The 20,663-nt window shown below is 44.7% G+C and overlaps 1 protein-coding gene across 1 annotated transcript in view; it reads left to right on the forward strand.

Annotated features, from left to right (window-relative positions):
* The first annotated feature begins 229 nt into the window (after nt 1-229).
* LOC112307497 (transcription elongation factor SPT5-like) overlaps nt 230-20,663 on the forward strand; it is a 47,209-nt gene continuing 26,775 nt past the window's right edge. Inside the window, 1 exon segment of the mRNA XM_053918070.2 lies at nt 230-476. Coding sequence (XP_053774045.1) covers nt 230-476 — 247 coding nt within the window.

Genomic DNA, 20,663 nt, shown 5'->3' on the forward strand with positions numbered 1-20,663 from the left:
GAAGTATAAATTGAGGCTCAGAAGGATTAAGCAACTTGCCCAAGGTCATTACCTAGAGTTCAAGTAGGATGGGTGACCAACTGTCCCTTTCTGCATCTCAGGGGTTTCCTGGGATGCAGAACTTTCAGGAGAATACCAGGCCAACCAGGATGGTTGGTCACTCTAGCCATCTGACAGCAAAGCTCTGTTATACTATCTTTAAGCCCCCAAAAGCACAAAGTTCAGAAAGATGTCCTCGGAACATTCTGAGATGTTCAACGTTCAACTTCAGCCTGGGAATCTGCTGTCCTCTCTAGAGGAGGGCCCTGGAGTAGACAAAGCAGGACTGTGTGATGTAACTGAAGTCTGCGTTGTCTTGCCGTCTGAGCTAGGACCCCCAACCCCACACATGCAGCAGCTAACCCCCCGAGAGGCCTGGGCCGCACAGGAGCAGAGCCTTGCCCTGTGCACAGCGCAGCCCAGGTCCCCGTCCGGCGGTGCCGAAATGTTCCAAATCCCTCTCCCTGCCTTCCGCCAGATATACCACTTAAAGCTATTATAATACCTCTCCAGTTTTCCTATTAAAATACTTTCCATGGCATTTTAAAAGCACTATTATTTGTGTCTGCCTAAAGGTGTAAAGGTACAATTTAAGATAACTTCCAAGTTCTATCCTTTTGTATGTTAGCTTGTGCCTTACTAAGTGGCGCGAACAGGATTTTGTGTGTCTGAACTTAAATAAAACCTAAATAGTGGCCAGGTAAGGCAGGGGTTGGCCGCCTAGAGTTTCTGGACAAGGTTTGGGGCGGGGGTACATGAACCTCCCTGAAGGTGTGTGCTCCTGTATAGGGTAGAGGGTCTGCAGCCTTCACCACATTCTCAGGGGCGTCTGTGCCAAACAGATCATTGACAACCACTGGTGAATTAGCGAGAATTGGGAGAATTTTTAATGAAATGTGTCTTTGTTTTATAACATGATTCGCAGTAGCAACTTAACCCCAGGTATTAGCCTATGATTCATGCCATAGAACCCTGATGCATCAAAGGAAGAAGTCAGAGAGCTGTAGGAAGGTGTGGCCCAGGCAGCAGCAGCAGGGAAGTGGGGCTCAAGGCTCCAGGCTCAGGGCACCACACCCTGTGGTGAGAGAACTGGAATCCTCAGACGCAGAGGAAAGAGCCAGGGTGTCCACAGGGCCCAGAGCCAATTGTTAAGGACATTCTTATTCTCTTTGCCACTAACCTCTCTTTAGATGACCTGTTTCTTATGCCTGGTATTTTCTTTTGTGTTTTTGGTTACAAAGTGCAACTTCTCTCCTTAGTAAATTCAATACTCATCCATTGAGCATCGTAGCCCAGTGTCTGAGAGCCTGCATGTTGGGGCCTGGAGCTCAGTCTTGGTACAGAGCTCGGCTCCACGGTGTGCAGCCACATGACTCTGGGGGAGCGGCCTGACCTCTCTAAGTTTCCACGTCTGGGCCTCAGTGACATGAACCCTGTTCGCTGTCCTCCTTTATACCTCCCAGCAAATTATTGAAGCAGGAACCCTGCCTCTCCCCCCAATCTTGTTCTCTCCTCCAGTCTGCCCCTTTCAGGCTCCCTGGTCGGCCTGTCTGGTGTCCCGAGCCCCAGAGCATGGTAACATCTCCATCAGTGCTAGCGTCAGTCACGATGCCCACTTTCCACCAACGACGAAATCCAAAATGCTGTGCTAGCTGCACTCTGGAAGAAGCGTGCTGAGGACGTCAGTGGTGATTATAGGGTAAGGAGAGATGAAGAGGAGGGGCCTTCCTGGGGACTGCTGAGTGGCACCCATACTTGAGCTTGCTCAAAGAACACTGAAGGCTGAAGCTGGGGCCTCCCCGGGTCATAAGCTTATGCTTTTGAATAACTGAAAATCAATAGTCCAGTATCCTACTTAATGAGGCTGGAGTGTTTTCACCTTACTAAGCTCAGGGCGGGAACATTAGGCGATAATGGACTCCTTTTCATGATCTTTTTGCATTCAGAAAGAAAATAAAAGAGCTGAGTAAGAGGATGGCCTGGGCTCTGGCATGAAGCTACTGGTCCTCAGGTATATGGCTTGGATTTTCCCTGAATCTTTGTACTCTGTTTCAGGTTTATCTGTCTGAACAGTTTTCCCTTCCTCCATAGCAAATGAATCATTTCTTCCTCTCATATCCTGCCAAATATTTCAAATCATGCCTCCCATTCTTGGTTAAGTGCCTGAATTGAACTCACTATGATGAAAAAGCAACTGGTGGAAAACAAATTTTCATTCTTGTCTACAAGCCTCCTGAAATACAGTTTTTGGGAGAAGCTTGTGGGCATGATACCCTGACCCAGCTGGATGTCACAGAGCTAGGCAGCGAAGGGAACCTGACTCATCTTCCTGAAACAATCTAACAGATGAGGAGTATGCCAGTAACACTGCATCCAGAGGGAGGTGGAAACTCACTGGAGATAAAATAATGTGCTTCTGCTGCCACCTGGTGGAGGTCTCACCTTTAATCATTGTTAATTGAAGGGTCACTGCCAGACCCTGTCACAGAGCCGTGATTGTGATTCTCAAATGAATTCTTTGGACCAGCAGCGATGGAATTACCTGGCCATTTCCTATCTATGACATTTGGCTTATTACTGAATCTTTCTGAATACAGTTTCCTTAGTTATAAAATATCTAACTCATGGGATTGTGAAGATTTAAACAGAAAATGTAGGTAACATGAGCAGTAAGAATAAAAAATATAAGAGGACTAGTATTACATCTAAGAAAAGATGTGCAATTATGCAAAAAGTAAATATTTCTTTGAGAAGCATTTTGAATGCCTAAATAAAGGAGCACTTTGGAAAGCAGAATCTGAGGCTCTACTCTAGACCTGCTGGATCAAGATGTGCATTCTAACAGTGTAGGGAAGGATGTATTAAGCAAAACCTCATCTCATTATAAGGCAAAGGATTTTGATATATTTGACCATATTTAAATTTAAAACTTCTGTGCATGAAAAGGTACCATAAACAAAGTGAAAAGACCAGATAACAAATGGGAGAAGAAATTTCAACACATCATTGACAAAGGGTTTGTATCAGAATACATAAAGAAAGAAAGATAGCCCTGGCTGGTGTGGCTCAGTGGATTGAGCACGGGCCTGCGAACCAAGGGGTTGCTGGTTCGATTCCCAGTCGGGGCACATGCCTGGGTTGTGGGCCAGGTCCCCAGTAGGGGGGTACACGAGAGGTAACCACATATTGATGTTTAAAAAATAAATTAATTAAAAAAAGAAAGATAACCTAGTGGGAAAATGGACAAAAAATGTCAGTATACCCTTTACAAAAGAAAAATACCACCTGCTAGACATATGACCAGTGCTCAGCCGGAGCACTTAGCAGAGAAATGCAAATTGAAAAATGAGACGGAATAAACAATTAAAAAGTAGAATGACCATACAATCCAGCAATTCCACTTCTGGGTATTTTCTGAATGAAAACACTAATTTGAAAAGATATACATATCCCTGTATACATATACATATTCATATACATATGAATCTATATACATATTCACTGCAACATTATTTATAATAGCCACGGTAGGGAAACAACGGACATGTTCGACAATGGATGAATGGATAAAGGAAATGCAATGCGCATATAGATTATGTGCTTACGTATATAATACAATATTACTCATTCATAAAAAGAATGGAATCCTGCCATTTGCCGCAATGTGGATGAAACTTGAGGGCATTGTGCCAAGTGTGATAAGTCAGACAGAGAAAGACGAATATCCATCTAATCTTACTTATGTGTGGAATCTAAGAAGAAACCTTAAAACTAAGGAGCTAAAACTAACCGAACTTACAGACACAGGAAACTGATGGGTGGTTGCCCGACGCAGGGGGTGGGGGATGAGTGAAATGGGTAAAGGGGTCAACGGTACAAACTTCCAGTCGTAAATTCGTGGGGATGCAATTCAGAGAGTGGTGACTGTAGTTAACAACACTGCATTGCTATCTGAAAGTTGCCAAGTTGCATCATTACGTTGTAGGCCTAAAACTAATACAATGTTTTGTGTCAATTATACCTCAATAAAAATTTTTTAAAAAGAAAGAAAAATGAGACAGTGTTTTATAACCACCAGCTTGAATCTGAGCAGAAACTCTCCCCAAATATTGCTGGGGGGTGAAAACCAGACTAACACCCCTGGAGGACAGCTGGGCGTGGCCTTGGAAAGAGAAAAGCGTGAGCTTATATAGCCGCCAATCCCACTTCTAGGCATTTGCCCTGGAAATGCTTTAGCACAGGGGCTCAAGGATGCTTCTACAGGCACTTTATTGAAGCTCTTCTTACAAAAGCCAAAAATTGGCACTCACCTTGAAGTACATTAACACAGCAGAATAGATTAACATGTTTTCCCTTGGTACCGAATGCCATACAGCAGTTAAAATGAGTAAATTGGATCCGCACATAACTACACGTACCTCAGAAGCATGTTGCTCAGGGGGAAAAAAGAAGGCAATTGTCAAAGATAGATAAACAATATCATATCATTTAGGCATATGAATAATAAATGCCAAATTGAGGGTAGTAGCTACTTCTGTAAAGAAAGAGCTGATAGCATTCCAGTAAGACTACAGAGAGCATTTCAATGAGATCTGTAATGTTTAATAATTTAAGGTTAGTGCTGGATATATTTCTATAATGTTCTCTGGAATATTTATATGCTTGCAACAGTCTAGAGAGAAAGATAATGTACATAAAATGAATGGCACCTATTAAAATACAGTTGTGATTATTAAAGAGGGTTGAAATCCTTTCAAATAAATCCTTCTAATATTAAATATTTATCTCTGGGAGGAAAATTTTAAACATGCTTTATCTTAAAAGATCTCTTGCAGCAGCTAAAATTTATTTTCTCTTATCAACATGTCTAGAGAGCAAATTAATCAACCACTAACTTGTTTTCTGGATGCCTCTCAGGGGCCTGGCAGCGAGCTACTTAGTATGAGGACAATACAAGAGGTGAAATACCTGGCCTCTAACGTATAGAAAAAACAAAGAAGGAGGAGAAAGGGCAGGAGGAGGATGAAAAGAAAGAAAATTATTCCAGGCAGGCGGAGTCCACTCTTGCAATGTGACGACGCTGCTGTTTTCGGAAGCACACAGTTCCGTACGTAAAAACGAAGGCGATCCCGTTCAAAGTAGCCCCTCGTGACTTGTATTGGGTTGGCCAAAAAGTCTGTTATTGTTTTTCCGTAAAGTAATAGACACGTTTTTCATTTTCTCCAATAACTTCATTGATTTGGATATTTTTGAGTATGCCTGTTATCTCACACTATTGGCTGCTAGTGGGTAGAGGCCAGGGGTGCTGCTAAACATCTTCCAATGCGTAAGACAGCCCCACAGCAAAGAATTATTTGTCCAAAATGTCAATAGTACCAAGAAACTTCACAAAAACCACACGTTCAATCAGTCACAGCACCTTCTCCATACACTGCACACATCTTTTTTTGTATTTCAGTTGCATTTTTACCTTTCTTGAAATAATAAAACATAATTTGCCAAAATATTGCATATCTTCTCCCATCTTCAATATTAAAGTGGTTACACAAAAATTCACCAATTTTGGTAATTTTTTTCAAAAAATGTACACTAACATGACAGCTGTCACAACGCAATCTAACAAAAGTGCTCTGAATGACGTTAAAGACAACTAAGCGCTGCTACAGCGAGCGTACGGAAAAAACTAAAGGAATTTTTATCCAATCCAATAACATTCATCCTGGAAATATCCTAGTAATTAAAATAGGGTTGGAAGCCCTCTTAGAATTATGTTTAGAGTGTGTAGCATTCTAGCACGGGTTTCTATAATGAGAAACATATCTGGGAGGTAAATTTGACTTTGGAGAAAAGTCAACTCAGTAATGCAGCTCTTGCTCAGTAACTGAGTATGACAACATGGTAGTGATTCCTTTTGCTTTCCATGGCTACATGCTTGTATGGGGCTCTTTATGACCAATGGTGGTTGCCTGGGGGGTCCTCCAGCTGCCATAACCTCTGCCCATCCACCCTGCGAGCCGAAGTGTACAATATCTCTGCATACCTGTAAGTAATCGCTGCGCACAGCCGTGCCTCAGACAGTGGTTGGAAAGCTCTTTAATGCAGTGCGGCCGACCTGCCTGCACAGCCTGCAAAACGGCTCAGGGCACAGCAGCACCTGGCCGATGCTCGCCGGTGCGTTTCCTCTGTCGAAGCATGTTGACTTGCTAGCGTCGTCTAGGAATTACCTGACTGGGTTTTGGAGTGCGGGAAGCCCTTTCAACCCTGACCACAGACCTGCTGAGTGTTTGTCCATGTTCTTCCTCCTCAGCCCACAGCCAAGCCTTCTCAGATGGCAGAATCACACAATAAAAGGAGCCTTAATTCCTGAACTGCTATTTGGAGCAGAACCTCCACCAAAATCCCCTGACCTGCAATGGAATATGATGAGAGTGAGAATAAGCCGTTATAGCATTCAGCTAATGACATTTGGGAATATTTTTGTCATGCATGTAGACTAGCACATTCCGACTAATACAGAGGCAATTCCCGAAAACAAGTCCCCAAAGTGTTCTAAGCAACGGCAGCAGCATCATAAACCCAATCTGTTAAGATGGTGCTGAGAACAACATTCATTGTCAAGTATATTAGTGAGGGTGGTTTTTAACTTAAAATGTGATATTATCACTTTAAAGTCACAGGATGCGGTGTTGTATGATAGAATATTCATGTGCTGAGAGCTAGATTTCTCCTGAAAGAGCTGGACCTTGAGGTCAGCTTAGCATTTGAGTGGGTAAGGAAGAGAAGTGGGGAGGAGCATTTCAGCTGGAAGGGAAATGGAAGCACATGTAGAAAAGGTCTTGGGTGGGGAGGGGGGTGTGCAGGAGCAGCTCATTAAAAAGAAAAAAAAAAAGATACTTCCTTTCCCCTTTTCCCCACACAAAGCAATCAAGGATAGTTAGATCTTGTAATCATCTCCTGGTTTGGGGAGGTACAGATTCCACTTAATGTCTATATACATCAAATCTCTGCAACTATTTCAAATTGTTGTTAAAGCCAAAGAGGCTTCTGGAAGTCACAATACCAATGGCCGACGTTTAGCAGGTATTTACCACGCGCTAGCACAGAAGCTCACCGCTTTAAATCAGGACAAGGAGCACCGGTGCTCCTGTGAGCTTGCTGGAAACGAGGAAAGTCAGATCCCACCTCAGACATTGTGGATCAATAGCTGCATTTTAACAAGATCCTCCAGTGACTCACATACATGCTACAGTTTCAAAAGCACTACTTTCAACACTTAATCTCAAATTATACAAAAGTCTTATGATCCCACTCATGTCATCTTACTTCATAAATCTGCAAGTGTTTCATATCACCATTAAAAGAAAAGAGACTTCTGGAAGTCATAGTGCCAATAGGTATTTTTTTTATTGAGCATTTGACATGTTTCTCAAAAAACCTATGAAGCAGGCATGGGTACTATTATTAACCCCATTTCAATAGATACGAAAATAAGGCTCCGAGAGTTTAAGTAATTTACCCAAAAGTACAAGCTAGCATTACATATATGAAATATCGGGATGAGATTAAACCTATTCCCAGCTGACGCCAGAATCTAAGCTTTTACGTCCTGCAGTGGTGTTCTCCTTGTACAGTGAAGAGCACCGTGGGCCCATAACAGGCTCACCAGTGAGTGGCAGACCAGCCTAACTTCCGGGACACACTTAACTGGAAGAACAGCAGAGTGACTAAGACATCTAGAAAAGTGACTGTGAAAGGAAATCCTTGCAAAGGGGAACAAATGAATCAACACAAACTTAATTGTCGGAAAGGACGCACATTTACACACAGGTAGGTATACCAGTGATAATGTGTAAAAATGTAATTTTAAGTATTGTCCAGCAGCTTTAGCAAGTCAGAAGGACAATTTCTCACTTCTTTCTGAGGGAGGATTTAATGATTTGGATATCTACTCATTTATACAATTTAATGAGCCAAGGAGGCAAGAATTAGTAGTTCATTTAGCAATAGTGAATGAAATGAAGAGTCTTGTGGTGTTTACCTGTTACTAACCACTTTTATTGCTGAAGGCACCTGCTATAATACTTTAATACCATGGTTCCCACACTTTTAGCATGCATCAGAATTTTCTGGGCAGCTTGGAAAACAGAATCCTCGGACCCATCCCCAGAATCTTGGATTCAGTGGCTCCAGGAAGGGGCCCCAAGGTTTAGCATTTCTAACAAATGCCCACATGCTGCTGTTGCTGCTGCTGGTGTGGGACTCCATCCTGAAGACTAACGGGGGGGGGGGGGGAGCATAATGTCCTAGAGTCAGCATGCCCTGTGCAGGTGGTGTAAACCTCCCCATGTCAAGGAAAATGAGAAGGGTGACTGGGAGCGTCAAGGTTTTCCACACTGCAGGGCTTCCTTGGGGTAAAATCCTTCATTGCTCCTGACCAACCTCTTGCTTTTTGCCTAGATTTTGAGAAAACATGAGAGGCGAGAGCTGAATCATGAGAAGGGTTGAGGCAGGTTTAAGTTTGCTTTGTGGGTCCCCTTTTCAGCCTTTCCGCTCTGGCTTCTCAGCCTCCTCCAGGCCCTTCCGTCTGCCCTTGCCCTCACCTCGCTCTCAGCCACTCCATTCACATTTATTGCACTGGCACTTCTTGTGCCTCAACCTTGGGATAATGCCACAAAGTATCATTCTGATTATACGGATGAAAAGCTGAGACCTGGAAAAGTAAAATAACTTACCAGAATGGCAAAGCCAGTAGGTAGTGAAGCAGGATTCAAATTCAAAGTGGATCTGCCTCCAAAGCTCTTTCTTGTTCCTCTGTTCCGCTCACGTGGAGTCAGCGGTCGTCCACGTGGGCCGCCTGCTGGGATCACAGCGATCCTGCGCCTGCCCCGATCTATTAACCTGGAATCCCAGGGCGGGCCCGGGCTGTGGTCGTTTAGAAAGCTCACCAGGTGATTCAGATGTGCTGTCAGGATTGAGAATCACTGCTTTACAGGTATCTGTGTGACTTCATTATTATATATATAAAATACTATCCCCACAATTCTCTGACATTGACTCAAAGGGCCCAACTCAAAGAAACTGTGCTCTGTTGGACTCACCACCCCCTGGAGAATCCAGCCGTTGACCAGGATGCCTCGGGTGCTTGTTTTTTCTCCCATTTCCCTGCTCAGAATGAAGTGAATGACCTAAATTTTCCTTTTCAGGCTGAGCATGATTTATAGATCTAATTCAAGTAATTAAGCTGAATTATCCCTCGAGGAATAAGGGGAAAATGTAAGAGCAGAAGAAAGCAAGATACTTAACATGAGGGTTAGAATAAGGCGAAATGGAATTCAAATTCTGGTTTTGCTCCTAATTAGCTGTGTAAACTCGGGCAAGTTTAATGTCTTTCAGTTCTCATTTTTCATATCGGAACAGTGTATCTGTGGGCCTCTGCTTAGATCAGTTGTTATGAAGCTTAGCACACAGTAGACAGCAGACAGACCATGATGGACAGCTGTCAGTATGTGCGGTCCAGGACGGGGGTGGGGTGACACCGTTAGCTCAGACCTGGACAGCTGAACCTGCACCTTTCCCTGGCATTTCATGGTTGTGCTGGAAGCTTAAACTTACCCTCCTCGTCAGGGTCCTGTCTCAGGTGTGGCACTGCCATCGCTCGACCCTCTAAACAGTGAAAGACTTTGGAGGAGGCCTCAGTGCCCCTCCCCTATCCCACCCCTCCTTCTCTGCGTACCGCAGTGTTGCCAGTTCACTTTCACCTTCCTTTCTCAAACCCATTTCTTCTCTCTGTTTCCACAGGCACCAACATGAGTCAGGTTTCCATCTTCTTCTTTGTCTGGACATGTGACAAGGCAGCAGCTAAGAGGCACTTTCTCCTCCATCCTTTTCTGCTTTTGCCTCCTGAGCCCATCCTATAAGCTCCTAACAAAGAGTCTTTCTCTTACACATCTTTCATGGATTACCATTGCTCCAGAACAAAATCTAAACCCTATGCGTGGAAACTGAGTGGTCCACGTTCTTCCGCCTGTGGCTTCCAGTCTAGTTCCCCATCAGTCCCACATTGCTTCTCCCACCACCAGCCAAAAGGACTCGATGACTCCGACCTACAAAATTAGTCCACATTTTGCTGCAGCCTTTTTATGTGCCCTGTCCCCTACACCTGGAATTTCTTTTCCTCTCCTTCACCTGTTTGATCTAGTCAAGTTCTACAAAGGCCAGTTCCATCACTATGAGCTTAGTGCCTCTTCCCACAGATCTCCGATCACAGTGCGCTCTTCCCTCCCCGACACTCTCTGCCACACTGTTAAAAATCACCGTAGAGTGCCAACAGACCGTCATCATTATCTGCACAAAAGTTTTTCTTTTTCAAGCCCAAATTCCAAAAGGTCTTGAAGACCAAGGCCAAGGGTCCAAGTCCTATTCTCACTTTTTTTCCAGACATGGAGTAGTCCGTATTATTGGGAATAAGGTGATTACAGTAGACTGTGACCATAATGAAGACCCTGTTCATTTCCCTTATAATATCTATGTATATATGTATATATATACATAATGTATGTATATATTATATTCACCTTCCTATTCCCAGTGTTAGCACATTGTAAATGCTCAATAAACATTAGTTAAGTCAGTGAGTGAATAAATGGGAGAAAAAAGTTGAAAAAGAAACTCTATGCAATCTAGAATGCTGGTTGATATTTTGTATTTGATCTTTACAGTCATAATTTTGTCCAAATTTGGGTCTGTTTTCAGCAGGGTTAAATGTTACTTTTATGTCAAAAGTAATGCAATATAAAACCTTCTCCAAAAAGTGGAATGCTGCCCATACTGACAACAAGGCCGCCAGGAGCCGAGGGACACCCCCCCCACCCCCACCCCACAGCAGCACCATAGAAATGGATGGAGAAGCTGTTTTCCTGTAACAAATAACTGGCAGGGGGGCATTTTGTAGAATCCTGTCGAGGGAAGTCAAGTCTCCTTAGCAAAAAAGATGCCAGATTTTGTGTGAGCTAACAGCCATTGTTGATGCAGAGACGTAGATTTCCCTGTTAACAACATTACAGGAAAGCAGATTCTTCACTGAACTGGTATGGGACATAGAAGCGTATTGGAATCATGCAGGAAGAAAAAGACCTGGCTGGGATAAGAACTAAGATAAACCATGACTATGGTAAAGATTCTTAAGCTCTTCAGTGAGGATGCACTTCAAATTAATATCAGACACTCACTGATCACATAGAATTAAAAGGGATGGACCGCAGAGGGGCTGGCTCAGAGAGAGTGGCGAGCTCAACAACGAGCCTTACCTTGAGGGCGAGGCTCAGCCTTCATGGTAAGGCTTATTACCTGTGCCAGATGGCATTTAGGTGAGAATCGCCAAGGTTTATCTCAATGACTTTCTTTTGTCTATTTTAATGGCTCCTTCAGAAGGACTCATTCTTTTTTTTTTTTTTTGGATAGTACTAATATCATTCAGTCTTTTGTTTTTCCTCTTTATTTTTAACCTAAAGAAACTGCCCTGGCTGGTGTGGCTCAGTGGATTGAAGGCTGGCCTGTGAACCGAAGGGATGTCAGTTTGATTCCCAGTCGGGGCACATGCCTGGGTTACAGGCCAGGTCCCCAGTGGAGGCTGTGCGAGAGGCAACCACACATTGATGCTCCTCTCCCCCTCTTTCTCTCTCCCTTCCCCTCTCTCTAAAAATAAATAAATAAAACATTTTAAAAAATAAAATAAATTTTTAAAAAAGAAACATAGTACTGGCATTCTAGCCTTAATATCATTTAACATACAATTCTTCTCATTTCTGGGAGACAAAAGTATCTCTCTGTCCCAGCGATCGTATCTCTGTCACCGCACACTTCTCTTCCATTTGTAATAACTGACCTGGCCCCTGGGGTGGGCACATGATACAGGCGAGGTGAGTCATAGTTCCTCACATCCCTGGACACAGCGATTGGTCCAAGGACTGAGCACCAGCCAGGGCAATTGGAGTCCTTCCCTGAGTTGGGAGGATACTGTAAGCTCATAGCTGCCAGAACCCATGCTGCTAGTGGTAGGAAAGACTGACCTCAACATTCAACTTTCAATGTCCTTTCCAGCTTCATAATCCAATGCATTCCTTTCCCTCTCCTGCCACATGGCTTCATTTCCTCTTAATTTGGTTTGGTTTAAAAAGTCCCAATAAGTACATGATCCATTATGCATTGATTTCAAAATTTAAATCCCAGAGGACAATTTTATCCTTTTCATGGCCTAAATCGGCAACATTTAGAGAACAAACGCCACTCAACCTCTCTCTCACCACACTTCAATGGCCCGCCCATGTTTCTGGCCCTTGGACTCATCGTGTCCCTTTCTTCTTCCAGGCCTTTGCACTTGCTGGCCCTTCTACCTGGAACGACTTCCCCCAGCGACTTTCATACCGGGCATATTCTTAGTATTTGAGTCTCACTCCATGCCACTTTCTCAGAAAGGCTTTCCCAGACCACCTTAAGCAAACTCATCTTCTCCAGTAAGTTCATTGTGTGACCCAGTTCGTTTCTTTTATAATACCCTAGTATGGATTTATCGTATTTTGTTTGTCATCTGTTTTCCTCCATAGAACATATGTGCTATGCGAACAGGACCCTTGTCTGACACTTGCCACTTCATCCTCAGTTCCTGCCGTGGTGCCCAGCTCACAATACATTTAAACATTTGTGAAATGTTAAATGAAAATGTCATTGCAATTGCTACATATAACTAGTGTTGAGGTAACAATATAACATTCAGCGAATGCACTTTGCATACATTTTGTGTCATGGTTTGGGTGTGTTTCAGCCATTCTGAACCATCCTTTGCTCTCCCGGTGAAGTTCTGAGTTAAGCACGCCTTTGGATAGTCTCACCTACAGACCAGAGGGACCCTACTCGACTATGGCAGATGGGGTTCTGCTGTTCAGAGTGGAGAAGTCAGGTCTAGCAGCCTCTCATAGAGGGACCTGCCTGCCATTCAGAAGAATATGAAACTAAACCTTAAACGTCCAAGGAGAACTTCAGAGGGAACCCACAAGACCTTGACTGAATGGAGCATTTGCTGCAATATTTTATTAAGACACTAGGTGGCAGGTGACTATGGTCTTGGACACACACAGGAGTAATTAGCATTAAAAATGCTTACCAAATGCTGGTGAAATTTCTCTGTTGACATTAAATGCCAAAAGGGATTCTAATCACTTGACAGGATGATCAGAATTATGATAAGGGCTTCGGACTTGGTCTTTGAAGAGTAAGATGTATTCTGAACCTTTACTTTCAGATTCACAAAGTAAGTGTGCAACATGGGAAATTACAAAACTAATCTAGTGGAAAAATTAATGTCAGCTCCAGTGTACCACCAAGAGAGATAACAGCTGTATAATGAAACTAAAATTGCTATTTTCACTGCAATAACAGCTCTGTACCTTTTGGATTAATAATCTAATTTACTAAATAATTGATTGTATTTTTCTCTTTCTTTTCTCTTTTACTTAAACACCAGGGAGATTTTTTAGAACTTCTTTCAAATATAAACTGATCGAGGAATCTATTGTTTCCTTGGTAACCTTCTGTGCAGTCCTACACTTGGAGAACCTTTATTTTCTGTCAAAGCCACAGAATATTGGAGAAAACTCCCTTGGCTGGTGTGGCTCAGTGGGTTGAGTGCCAGCCTGTAAACCCAAAGGTCTCTGGTTCAATTCCCAGTCAGGGTCAAAGCACACAGCTGGGTTGCAGGCCAGCTTCCCACTTGGGGTGCAAGAGGCAATGAATTGATGTTTCTCTTGCTCATGTTGAAACCCACTGATGTTTCTCTCCCTCCTTTCTCCTATCTCTGAAAAAAAAAAAGAATATTGGGGAAAACCATAGGCTGAGGGACATGCAAAAGCAGATTGTTTAGATATTTTCTTTTATTAAACAAAAATGAAATGTTCAAGTCACCTGCTATTAAATAAAAAACAGAACACACAATATGCTAAGCACTAATAAATATATTTCCTTTCCATTTTGTGGTCTCTAAAGAGGGGTGGTAAGGAAAGTAATAGGAGGAGAATGGGAGGAGAGGCACCAGAGATGGGAAAAAGAATGAAAGGAAGAGTAGAGAATGAGGGAGATTGAAGAAGAGTGGGAGAGATACATTGATACAGAAGGGAGAGACCGGGGAGAGAGAGAAAGGCAAGAGGCAGGGAGAAAACAAGGGAGTCCATCGCAGGGAAATGGTAGCAGGGAGGTGGGGAATAGGAACACAAAGAGAAGAGAAGCAGAAGGAACACAGAGAGAGACCAGGAGGAGGAGCAGAGAAAGGGGGTTAGTAAGTTTTGAGATGCTTTCATCTAGGACAGCTTAACCTCCAAACTCAGAATAAAATCCCTTGTCATTTGCTGCTCTTTGAGATGTTTATTAATCAGGGAATCATTGTTTGCTTGCTGCTCTTTAACAGCACTAATATTCAAGCCTTAGAAGCTTTTCTCCAAATAAATGGGAGTGAGCCTCTTCTAGGTTGCAAGGACCCGAGAGAGGCTCAGGGTTACTCAGAGGAGTAGAATGTGTAGGAAGGATATGCTGGAAAAGAAGGCAAACACACAGCTAGGCCTTTCAGGGAAATAGGAGCTGGCAGATCTTTAGATGAGAGCACAGCTCCAGCCACAAGGGGTCCTGTCACTATGCCAGCACAAGAAATGTTTCTTGTTTGGCTGTTTCTTGTTTGTCTCGATGGCTGTTTCTTTGGTTTTCTCCATTTCTGTCATTTCACTTTCCATCTGTGCTTCTGCTGCTCCTCTCACTACCAATGATTTTCTCTGTCTCTGAGTTCACACTTGGTAAGTCATCGTTCATGTCGGGCACCCTTACTGGGCAGAGAGCTTTTGCCTGAGGCCATGTCAGTGATTGGCTGGCCTTGGGTCAGGTGCCCACCCATGGTTCAAACGGGTCTGATCAGAGCGGAAGGGCCGTGGGGTACAACATGTGTACGAGGACTGGGTGTATGGCATGCATCCAGAAAAGGAGGGAATAAAATTGAAAGGCACATTGGTTGGGGGGACTAATGCATTCAACCCTTGCTCACCAGGCATGTCATCCTTTTCTTTTGGGCATATGGCTTCAGTAATGCCCACTCCACCTAGTTAAACCCTACATGTACACTCACCAGCCCAAAGTTAAGGTTAGTCACTACATCCAGCAGAAATTGTATGAAACACTTCAGACTTGCAGTCTAAAGTCAATAACCTTTGAGTTTTTTGTTTTTTTTAAAACCATGCCCAATGAAACTACTATGCAGAATTGTTTGGGGTAGAGGAGAAGGAGAAATGCAGGAAATGAATCAGGGTTTTGAGGGAAAAGTGAGAAAGAAAGGAGAAAGGAAAATGTTTTCCCTGTGGGGAGAGAGGGCAGTGGGCAGTGGGCAGTGGTATGACCCCTACCCATCTCTATGCCCCGAGTGGGTGACGCTGCATTAATGAGATGAGGGAGGGGGCATTTCCAGCCTTTGCAAACACCTCTGCACCTCCTGTGTGACCCGGCTTTAGGTTATCAGACTTTGAGGGGCCTCTGTGAGCTCAGGCAGTGTAGATGTCAGTGGTGTGCACGACGGGTCGAGGGTGAAGACCCCAGGAGGCCAGATGGAGGGCAGGCATGTTTTCTGTAAACTCTGACAAGGGTGTCCCAACTCTTGGCGTCCCTGGGCCACACTGGAAGAAGAGTCGTCTTGGCTGCACATTAAATACACAAACACTAACGAAAACTGATGAGCATAAAGAAGGTTTTAAGTAAATTTATGATTTTGTGTTGCACTTCATTCACAGCCACCCTGGGCCGCATGTGGCCCATGGGCCCCGGGTTGGACACCCCTGCAAAGACTTCAGGTTCTGGTCAGACCCGAATAGGCCGCCAGTCTCAATATTACCTCTGGTGAATTTCCTTATAGCTGGTTAGATGGGCACTTGAGCTCATATCTCACCTGATCTATAGAACTGGACATTTCTTTACTCCCCCAAACCATTAGAGACTGAAAACCACACTGCCTGCACTGATTTGAGCACTGCGGACGCAGTGAACTCCACAGCCTGAGGGGAGATTGGGACACTAACTGCCAGACCCTCCTTCTCTTCAACTCCCTAGGTTAAGAGTAGTCTTGATGAAATTGTGGTTTTTACATTGTACATTTGTCCAATAACTCATACTAAAATTCTCACAAAGTTGTGGCTCAGTGATTGTTTTAGTCATCGCAGGCTGCTCTCACAAAAATGCCATAGACCACATGGGTGATGAACATCAGAAATGTATTTCCCACAGTCCTAGAAGCTAGAAGTTCGGAGTCAGGAGCGGGCATGGCCAGGCTCTGGTGAGGGCCCTATGCAGGGCTACTGTGGGGGGGCTGGGGGGGGCGGGCAGACAGCAGGGAGGGGAAGCCGCTCTCTCAGGACCCTCATAAAGGACACTAGCCCATAATGGGGGCTCCGCCCTCCTGACTCCACCTAATCCTAATTACCTATGAAAAGCCCCACTGCCTACCGCCATTACTTTCTGATACCAGCGTGCCATAGAGTTCCGATCTGAGTCTGGGGAGGATACAAACACTCAGTCCCTAACAGTGGTCATCACTTTTTTCCGTGGAAAAAAAGCAGCAGGGCAATGTCCGTTGGTTTGCCTCACGGTACCCTGGCCCTGTGGCTCAGCTCGGAGGCCGCTGAGAGGAAGGAAGAAACTAGAACCAGGCCATTGCTTATTTTCCTGAAGAAATTAAGGCTGTCGCCCTAGAGAAAGTCAGCTGGGGGATAAGTTTGTGTCACCCAGTGCCTGAGCAGGTGGGACACAGCAGTCCTCCCTGATCCTGCCCTTGGCGGAGGCTGGGAATGGGGCAACTGGCTGGCCTTAGGCCGGCTTGGGGCCCTATTCCAATTTGAATAGAGAGGAGTATGCATGAGACAGGCAAAAAAAAAAAAAAAAAAAAAAAGAGAGAGAGAGAGAGAGAGACATAGAAGAGAAAAAGAAAAAAATGAAAAGGAGAAAAGTCACTGCTTTTTCATTTACATTTGGGACAAAAAGAAATCGACAGCAGCAACAGAGTATATTTTCCTTTAGGCTGACTGCATGCTCTCATTAGGCACAGGAGCCAGAGCTTATTTATAGAATTGCGCTACAGTCTTGCTGCGTCTGGACGGCAAGTCCAACCAATTCTCGTCAAGCAGGTTGTACAAGCTCCTATTACAGTGAATTCCCATAAAATTAGTCTCTGGGCATAGAGCTCAGGGAATGTGAAAAGCCATATTGATCTGGAGGGATGGCAGAGATGGGGCTCAGCTGGCTTTACTGCAGGTTTCTTGCCCCTCTCCTCCTTCCTCCACCTGTCTCTCCCCTTCCCTCCCCTCCCATCCCTTTGGATGCCCACCAGGAAGACTCAGGACTGTTGCCTAACCACGTAGCTGCTTTGACCCTCACTTTTCCCATTTACGGAGGGGAGCCATGTCTACACAGCAGAGTTACAATGTGGCCTATATAAAATAGCATATAGGAATGTCTTTGCACAGAGGAAACACTTGCTAATTACTTGGTAGAAATATAAAGGAAGCAAGAAGGCAGCGGCTTAAGTGCTACCCGGTTCATGGGAAGATAAGTCACGCAGTGAAAGGTTCACTGGGTAGGATATGAGGAGCGTGAGTCAGAGCAAACTAATGAAGGAGTGTGATGTTGGAGGGGCAGTCTGTCGCCCTGCTGCTGACATTATTTGAAAGAGATGTGAGACTAAATCTCTAGTCCGTGGTAATTAGTGGAGCTCCCGAGGCACTTTATGAAGCTGGGCTGGTAACCTACGTTTTCCTTCTTGAGCCCGATTTCAGTTTGTATAATTACATCCTGATAGCAGGCCCCCGCTGCATGGTTTTTACAGAAAGATAATATTTTCTCTATTGTACTTTCTGTAATTAGCATTTCACATTGGTGAGTGAGGAAACGGTGACGATATTTAACCTGGTCTTCTTCTCTTTCTTAGGGCAGGTGGGCAAATTCCTGGGCAGACAGTGACATTAGTAAAGTCTTGAGGATTAAAATTAAGCTTAAAATTAAAAGGTGTTCTGAAAGTATTTTTCATAATGCCTCCCGATATGGTCTTTATAACAATGATAAATAAATATGAGGCTATGGACCTATAAGTAAAAGATGGTGTCATCCTGATCGTCACATCTGGTGGGGGCTGAATTGTGTCCTCTCCTCATTCATGCTGAAGCCCTGACCCCTAATGAGGCTGTAGTGGAGACAGGGTTTTCAAAGAGGTAATAAAGTTCAATGAGATCATAAGGGTGGGGAGCTGATAGGACTGCTGCCATAGAAGATGCGGAACAGATGGCAGAGGTCTCTTTCCCTGTGCACGTACAGGGCAAAGGCCATGCGAGGGCACAGTGACGAGGCAGCTGTCTCCAAGCCAGGAATGGGGGCCTGACCCCAAACCAGCCTGCAGGCTCCTCCATCTATCTAAAACCAGTCGGCACCCGATCGCTCTGGACACGGTGCAGTGGGCTGACTGGTTTGAGCCTCCACTCCCCAGGGCTTCTCTTAAAGCAGCGATTCCCCCCGTGCAACGTGAGAGAAGAAGGCCTCTTGCAGCAAGTTCTGTCATGTGCTGGCTACGTTTGGTTTTCATTAGTCTCAGTGATCAATCAGAGCCCTGCAGCCTCGTCCACGTGCATCAGTGCCCCGATTAGTTTCCTAGGGCTGCTGAAACAAATCACCACATCCTCAGTGGCTTAAACCAACACAAATTTATTCTCCCATAATTCTGGAGGTCTGGAGTCCAAAATCAGTCTGACTGGGCTCAATTCAAGATGTTGGAGGGGTGGCTTGTTCTCGGAGGTTCCGAGGGGAGAATCTGTTTCCTTGCCTTTTTCAGCTCAGCAGTTGCCTACATTCGTTGGTTTGTGGTTGTCTCCTCCAATGTCAAAGCACGTCACTGCAGTCTCTGCTTCCATCATCCTGTCTCCCCCTCTGACCTGACCCCTCTCGTGTCCCTCTTGTAGTGGTCACCCTGATTACAGCTGGCCCACCTGGGCAATCCAGGCTATTCTCTCCACTCAGTGTTTGGATCGTGTCTGCAGTTCCTTTTGCCATCGGAGGTAATGTGCACAGGTTCTCGGGATCAGGACATGGACACGTCCCATCTTTCAGCTTCCCTCATAGCCCTCCCCTACACCCACACCCCCAGCACAGACCCTTCATGGAGGCCATCCCCATTGGCAGCTGCCTGTGGGCTCGTTATTCCTGCACCGAGTCTCCTTTTTTGAACAACCAGGTCTCATGCTACCTCCTCCAGGAAGACTTTTCTCATTTCTCCAGCCCACTTTGACTTCTTGTATTACTTACAGTATAAAATCCATTATTTGGCTCTTATACGTTATGCCGAAGTCAATTCTACTTTGCACACATACATCTGTCTTGTTTCTCAAACTAAAGTGTAAGTTTCCAGTGTAAATTTTGTGTATCTTCCTCTCCATCCCCCTGAAATAATTTATTTGGCTTCCAGGTCAACTTCTCCTTAGTTGGACTCACAGATGCCCACAGGCTGTATGTCATTCCCCAACTAAATATCTGAGCCAATCAGAGTCCTTGCCAGTTTGTCCCCCAGTTCCACTCTTGGTCTCGTTTGTGGGTCGGGCTCCTGCTCTGGGAACCCTCCTTCACCCCACTGTCCTCCAGGACTGAGGTGCTGCCGTCCTTTGGGTTGCTCTTCCCTGGCGCCTGGAGTTCTGCTAATTCCTATCCTTCCCGGTGACCAGGGCCCAGGTCATATGCACGCAAACTCTCCAGACAATTCCTATTGGATAGGAATCTGGAGACCCAGGGACTGCCTGGACTTCTGGCTAGGCCCAGCCCATGTGACAGGACCTTTGCACCTCACCCTAAACCACGGAGTCGCCCTTATAGGAATCACGCTTTTATCTTTTATCTACCTGGAGAGACATGCACTTTGGCATCTGAGGCAAACCTCCCAGGCCTGTTAGGGCTCAGTGTACGCGTCCCCTGTGAGCACTAACCACCCTGTGAGCAGCCACACGTCATGAATGGCTGCAGAAAACCATGCGAATCTCCCACGAAGCCTCAAACTGAGCTACTGCATGTTTGAAATCAGCACCAATTTATTGGAGGACCGATCTTGTTCTCCTCACTCTGTTTTGGCACATTCAAGACAAAATATACTTTTTAGGGATACATTATGGAAAGAGAGCTGCTTCTTTTGTCTCTCCTCTCTGGAAACACTATAATTAGCTGTACTGCCATTGGAAATTCATCTTTTGAGAGCCTGCTATATGGAAGAAGCAGTAGGGGTACCAAGAAGGAAAACACAGTCCCTGCCTTCAAGAAACTCCTAACCTAACGTACTACACAGACCAGTAAAGCAGAACTGCTCATCCGGGTCAGCTACATATGCTGCAGGGTCTGTTGCAAAATGATGTGCAGCCTCCTGTCCAAGAAGTGGGATAAAAGTGTCATTGGCAGAAAAAAAATTTCAAATGTTTTCCTTCCTTCTCTGGGCTCTCTTGATTTGGCATACTATTTTTTTTAACCTTATTTAATATCATTCTAAGCAAAGAAAATTTTAAGTTCTAATTATTAGCATGGGT

The sequence above is a fragment of the Desmodus rotundus genome, chromosome 1, assembly GCF_022682495.2.
Source record: "Desmodus rotundus isolate HL8 chromosome 1, HLdesRot8A.1, whole genome shotgun sequence".
Taxonomy (NCBI): Eukaryota; Metazoa; Chordata; class Mammalia; order Chiroptera; family Phyllostomidae; genus Desmodus; species Desmodus rotundus.